Here is a 7,183-nt window from a genome sequence, read left to right as displayed (position 1 = left end):
AGGATAATTGTGTAATGAAGGAAATGGGTGGTGTTTTGATCCAAATGATTTGGATCTCACCCAAACCATTTGGGTGGAGTGTTTGGTGAGATGAGATGAGTGATGGAGAATGGTGGTGTAAGAGGTTAGATGTTTGATTGAGTGTTAGGTTGGTTGAAGAGGTAGGATATTTAGATTAGGGTAATGGGTTGTGTAAGAGGTTAGGTGTTTGATTGAGTGTTAGGTTGGTTGAAGAAGTAGGATGTTTAGATTAGGATAATGGGTTGTGTAAGAGGTTGGTTTGTTGAATTTTAAGAGAATTAAGGGGATGATGACATGTGGCAAATAGAGATGGAAGAATGAGGTGATGAGATTGGCTGATTGGTGATGGTAGTTATTTGATTAGAGATAAGAGTATGGGTTAGTTTGGTGATGATGATGGGAGGTTTGGGTTGTGATGTAAGTTGTTGGAGTGTTTTAGGGAAAGGTGATGGGTTAGGGTATAGGAGATATGGGTTGTGATGTGGGTGGTTGATGGTATTAGAGAATGGTGATAGGTTAGGGTGTAGAAGATATGGGTGGTTGATGGTGTTAGAGAAAGGTGATAGGTTAGGTTAGGGTAGGGCATGGGTTGAGGTGACTTTTGGAGAGAAGTGATAGGTTACATGAATTGTTTAAAGAAAAGATATGGGGTAAGTGATTAGATGAGGAAAGTGAAAGGGGATGATGACTTGTGTCATCTTTTAATGATAATAGGGTGATTGGTTGATATGGGTAGTGGTTAGTGGGTTGGATATGGGTTTGGGCTTAGGGACATTGGACTTGGGTTTTAAAAAAGGTTAGGGGTTTTATGAATTGATTTGGGGTTATTTTGGATTGGGTCTTTGAGGGTGGGTAGGTTGTAAGGTTTTAGGTGATATGGGATTGAATTTTAAGTTAGGGGGAGGTGAGAGATTGATTTTGGGGAGTTGAAGGTTTGTGGGCCTTAGGTGGGCTTAAGGTATTTTTAGATTTGAAAGTAGGATGGTGGGGGTAAAAGAAATGGTAGGCATCCCAAGCCTCACTTTTTTAATTTATTAATTTTTTTGAGATTTTTGAAATCATTTGTTTGATCAAAAATGTCACGTGTTAGCAAATCAGGTTTTTTAGGCTCGCTGGAGAATTTTATTGTAAATCGGATATTTCTAGATACAAGAGTGGAGCGGTGAAGGTTGGGAAGGTGTAAGGTAGGTCAAATCCCTTTGGTGGGCCCTCTAAACCATTAGGAGGTCTTAGGGGCCTCGATTTGATCAAAATGTCGTTTTTCAATGTTTTTGGCCCTTGAGGCCCATTAACAAATTTTGTTGGGAAATTGATATTTTTGAGCTTTTTCGATTGCAGAACGGTGAAGGTAGTGCGCCAAATATTTGTGGATGGATCCACTAGACCATTAGGAGCTCTTAAAGGCCTTGTTTTTTTATAAAATACCATATTTTAATGATTTGGGTCTTTGGGGCCCGTTTGCAACTTTTGTTGAAAAATTTGTATGTTTGGGCACGTTCAAATTGGGGTGTCTACACAAACCATGAGAATTTTTCTTCATCTCCCATATTTGTAAAAAGTGTATGCTCATATGGACATTTTTGAAAACCTTATTTAACCAAATAAGCATCTATACGACTGTACCAAGCTCTTAGAGCTTATTTTAGTCCATATAGTGCCTTTTTCAATTTATACCCTTTATGCTCACTTCCAAGCTTCACATAACTAGGAGGTTGATCCATAAATACTTATTCTTTTAAATCACTATGCAAAAATGCCAATTTCACATCAAGTTGAAAGATAGGCCATGAGTTTTGAGCTGCCAATGCAATTGCCAATTTGATTGTGTCGTGTCTGACAACAGGAGCAAAAACTTCTCTATAATTTATACCAAACTCTTGTTTATATCCTTTAGCTACAAAGCGTGCCTTGTGCTTGTCAATTTCACCATTCTCCTTCAATTTTGTTTTGTACATCCACTTGACTCTAATTTTCTTTTGCTCTCTTGGAAGCTCAGTCAACTCCCAAGTATTATTCCTTTCAATTGCTGCAATTTCTTCATCCATTGCCTTCCTCCATTTTGATTCTTTGACAGCCACTTCAAAGGTGGTAGGATCATAATCTGAAAATAGAGCAAAATGCGTAAGTGGGTCCTCAGATTGATCAATTCCAATTACCTCTTAATCAGTCATCCATGCAGGCCTTCTTCTAGCACGTTGAGGTCGTTCCTTATCTTGAGCAACTGTTGGAACTAGTAGTTGTTGATTCTCTACTGATTGCTACCTTCCATCTTCATTTTCTCCATCAAAATCTTTTGGGACCTGTTGTTGTGATGCATTGGCACTCCATAACCAGAATCTCTCTTCATAAAAAATAACATCACGGCTAATAATGATTTTCTTGATATTAGGATTATATAGCTTGTAAGCTTTTGATTGATCACTAATACCAAGAAAAATGCATTTTTCGGCCTTGCCATCTAACTTTCGTATCTTCTCATCTGGAATATAGGCATAAGCTTTGCACCCAAAAATTTTGAAGTGTTCTATACTTGGTCTTTGTCCGCTCCATGCTTCGTCTAGAGTCATATTTTGAACAGCAAGTGTTGGACTTCTATTCAAAATATGAATACTCCACGTGACAGCTTTAGGCCAGAAACTCTTTGGAACACCACTTATTGTCAAGAGACTTTGTACCATGTTAAGAATTGTACGATTATTCCTCTCAGACACACCATTTTGTTGTGGTGTGTAAGAAGTTGTTAGTTGTCTTCGTATGCCTTATGACTCACAAAAATTTGAGAATTCAGATGAGTTATATTCTCCTCCACAGTCAGTGCAAAGTACTTGTATCAAGCTATCAGCTTCTTTCTCCACCAATGCTTTATAATTTTTGAAGGCTAAAAATTCTTCAGATTTCTCCTATAAAATGTAAACCCATATTTTCTGACTATAATCATCAATGAAGGTAATAAAATACCGTTTACCTCCATTAGACATTGGATTTATTGGTCCACATATGTCAGAGTGAACCAATTCCAATGTTTTCTTTGCTCTCCAAGATTTTCTTTGTGAAAATTGATTACAGTGTTGTTTGCTAACAACACATTCTTCACAAACTTAGAGGGAGTTGTAATTTGTGGAAGAATAGTCACCATATTTCTCTGCTGCAAAGTCTTCAATCCACAAAAGTTCAAATGTCCATAGCTATAATGCCACAACCATGACTCTTCCCTTAGTTTTGCAGAGAAGTATTGTTAAGATGTAGCGAAAACATACAATTTGAAGTCATATTGGCTTAAGCAATTAAGCTTAGTTTATCATCATATATTTTACATACTCTTCCTTTGATAGAGACTTCATACTCCTTCTTTTGCAGTTGGACAATGCTTAGCAATTTTGTTTTCAAATCTAGAACAAATAGTACGTCAGCAATATTCCGAAAAGAGTTTCCCTTGGTTTGAATTGTTACCTTTCATTTCCATATAACAGAAACTTTAGAATTGTCTCTAAACTTCACAGTATCATGAAAGGACTCATCCAACTCCAAGAATGCAGATTTGTTGCCACACATTTAATTGCTACAACCTGTGTCTAAATACCACAAATTTTGATTGGATTCCTCCTTGGTACAGCAGGCCATCAACAGAAAGATTTCTTCTTCCTTCTCTACATAGTGAGATTGTTCCTTATGACCTCTAGACATGTTTGTACAACATTCTGATTGATAATGGTCGTATCTATGGCATCTAAAACACTCGACATTAGACTTCTCTATTGGCATTGGTCTATAAGTCGTTGAATTGTCGCCTCCTCGTCCACTTCCTCTTCCTTGAAATTGAGTTTCTTGGTGTTGATTGTGTTGTTGGTTTCCACAATCACTGTTTGCTTTGCTTCCATCTGTATTGCCTCATCCTCCTTTTCCGCTACCTCCATCTCTGTTGCCTCGACCTCCTCTTCCTCTACCTCGATTTGCAGATTGACTTGGTATTGTAACGTTGTCGTCAGTTAAAGCCTTCAGAGCTTGCTCCTCCTTATCTTGTTGAATCAACTTTTGCTCATGAACCAATAATGAACCTTGCAATTCATCAATTGAGAGTTTATCAAGGTCATTTGACTCTTCAATAGAACACACCACATAATTGAACTTTGGCATCATCGATCGAAGGATTTTCTCGACTATAGTCACATCCTCAATCTTCTCGCCATGGACCCGTAACTTGTTGACAATCGCCATACTCTTTGAGAAGAACTCAAAAACAAATTCTCCTGATTTCATTCGAAGCATTTCAAACTCCGAACATAGTGCTTGAAGATGTTGCCTTTTTGCTTTTGTTGAGCCTTGAAATTTCTTTTTCATAGAATCTTAGATCTGCTTGGAGGTGTCTTTGCTAAGAATAGTTTCAAAAATAAATCGATCGATTGCTTGGAACAAATAATTATTTGCCTTCATATCTTTCAACTTTAATCCTTCTAACTCTATTTTTTGCATCTCTTTAAGTATTACACCAGCTACAGGTACTATTATACCATACTCCACTACATTCTAGTATTCTTTAGACCACAAGAAATTCTCCATTAGCATGCTCCAATGATCAACCATCAAATCGTGGAATGGCTCGTTGCACAAAATTCTCAGAAGTCATCGTCCTTTTCTCTCACTACGTCACAAAGCGGAAAAAACGACTAAATATGGCGGAAAAAACGACGGACTAAGGCAGTTGTTTATTTACGACGGGTTTTGTTAGTTGTTTAAACCTTAACGACGTCCATAATTGTCGATTATTAACAACTAACTTAATCCGTCCTTAAATAATTACTCGAGTTACTATTGCCGCACCCACATTTACTAATACTACACCAATTGGTGTGGCGTTAAAAACGACTGTGGTGGCTGTATTATTTGCATCGATTAACATTCAGACTCAAACCTCAACGACAGCCGATTCGAATTTTCTTCTCGAAAAAAAAACCCCTAGAATCTCAAATCTCAGACTCAATTCGATTTCGTCTCTCACGATTCTAGGTTTTTTAATTTTCGATCCTTGCTCACAATATCCTCTTTCGCGATTTAGCGTTTCGGATTTACAATCGTCTCTCTCGCGATCCCAACTGAGAGTCTTCAGCAATCCAAGGGATTACGAAATCAGGCGAAGTTCGACACCATCTTCTTCGGCACAAGCTTTAAAGGTAGTTCTCTCTCTCTCTCTCTCTCTCTCTCTCTCTCTCTCTCTCTCTCCACGTTGTTGTATTTGTAACCCTAAGAAGAGGAAGAGATGATGGGGCTGGTTGGGATTCACTGTATATGGAATTTTTCTGAAGTAAATCTGATCTAATAATATCTGTTTCAAGTCGAGACGAATGACATTAAGAATAATTTTAGAAGTATTAAACATTTAATAATTTCAGAAATCCGATTAGTTTTGATTCTCAAGAGGGATCTATCTCTGCGATTGTTGATTAGTTGGTATTTTGTGTTTCTTCTGCTCCTTTCCTTGTGTTTTGGCCTGTTTTGTTGAACATTATTGTAATGCAACTTTGAGTATATTAATTAAGTCTCAACCTTTAGGTGCTTTTGTGATTAAATCAGAAAAGATAAAAGGTGACTAAAATCTTATTATCTTAGTAAGATAATGGTTTCACTAATTTATATTAGATTACAGGGGAAGAATTTAAACGTGATCCACATGATATAACAAATAGGGAATCGTTCCTCAATAGTAAGATAGCAGAAACTGTTACAAAGATGATCCGATAAGGTCCCAAAAATTAATGAGTCAATGAGTTATTGTTGGGGCTTGGATAGCCAGCCAGCCTGCAATTTGATAACATGTGCATGTGCTGATCGAGCATCACTCACTGGTTTCGATAAAGACTTCAGTTACCTCTGTATTGCTTCAGTGAATTAAATATTAGTAAGGCTGAACATGTTTCATTAATTTACTACTGAGCAAAAAAATAAGAAAAATGTTTCTTTAAATTACTTGCTTACCCAGTTAAAAATAGTTAATTAAATTATTTTATCATCATCGTTACAATCGTGTTTATTATTCAATTACATTGATTTTCATTAAGAAGTAGTGTAGGTAGGATGGACCTCCTCGTGTCCCATCCCTCCGTCTCTCCTCGCTATTTAAAAATCAGAAGAAAAAAAATTATTAAAAAAAAAAAATACAGTGTAAGTGGGATTCATCTAGTGTCAATCCCATTAATTTACATACATAATATGGTAGACAGTCCATAGTTCTAGCAAATTTGTCGTTCACTTTTTATTCTATTTTATTTTTTTATTTTTTTATTCCTTCTAAACTGGTTCCTTCACTTTTCATCATCGTTACCTTGACTGTGTTATATAGACATGTGGTTACTTGTAATTTAATATATGGTGATTAATTATTGTAATTTAACTTGATATTTGATTATGTAATATGAGAACAACACCTAGTAGGCACTAGGTTGATTTTTTCATGATTGTTTTCCCTTGCCGATTTATTCTCAAACCCTGACTTGGTGACTGCTAGTTATAGAACAATGTCATAGTTTTGACTATGCAGAGATATGGGCTGGAAAACACTACACTAGGACACTTATTTCACTTATGTACCAGAACTTGATATGATTCATATTGATCTCTTTGTTGCAACTTGTTTACCGAAATAGCGACAAAAATATATCAGAGAAATAACTATAACTATAGGAGAAATGTTCTTAAAGACCTGACAAGTACCTACTGTTGGTACTTACCTCTATAATGATTCTGTTTTCTGTTCATTATTTTATATGTTTGTATAATTGAAGGCCATTATGCCTGTTTTTAAAATTCCTTCTTCTTTTAAGTTAATATATTTTTCCATCTTCTTAAACCAAATATGGATAGCCTCGACTACTACTTAAACCAAATAATAATACTTGGATTACGGATAGCAATGCTTCTACTGTATAACGTCTGATTTCGTGAATATTTCTGTACATTATGAATATCATGGGTCAGATCGAGTTGCAGTTGGTAATAGTGCAGGTTTGGACATTAATCATATTGTATCTACTCAATTTAATCATTGTTCTTCCAATTTCCATCTCAACAATGTTTCACATTGTCCATCAATTTCCCACAATTTACTATTTGTTCATCGGTTTTTTCAGGATGATGATTGTTATTTTGCCTTTATTTTGCGTTTCCAATA

At 36.1% G+C, this 7,183-nt stretch overlaps 1 protein-coding gene across 1 annotated transcript; it reads right to left on the bottom strand.

The window, feature by feature from the left end:
* Nucleotides 1–3,909: 3,909 nt before the first annotated feature.
* Nucleotides 3,910–4,359, bottom strand: LOC147384416 (uncharacterized). The gene has a single exon (XM_086424928.1). It carries the CDS (start codon nucleotides 4,357–4,359, stop codon nucleotides 3,910–3,912), a length of 450 nt encoding a protein of 149 aa, XP_086281054.1.
* Nucleotides 4,360–7,183: the final 2,824 nt, after the last annotated feature.

This window comes from Akebia trifoliata, chromosome 15 (assembly GCF_017979445.1).
Source record: "Akebia trifoliata isolate Shusen 1 chromosome 15, ASM1797944v1, whole genome shotgun sequence".
Classification (NCBI taxonomy): domain Eukaryota; kingdom Viridiplantae; phylum Streptophyta; class Magnoliopsida; order Ranunculales; family Lardizabalaceae; genus Akebia; species Akebia trifoliata.
This window is presented reverse-complemented; position numbering and strand designations above follow the sequence as displayed.

Excerpts from the sequence above, each read along its gene's own strand:
- LOC147384416 (XM_086424928.1), bottom strand. The coding sequence starts at position 4,359 with ATGAAAAAGAAATTTCAAGGCTCAACAAAAGCAAAAAGGCAACATCTT.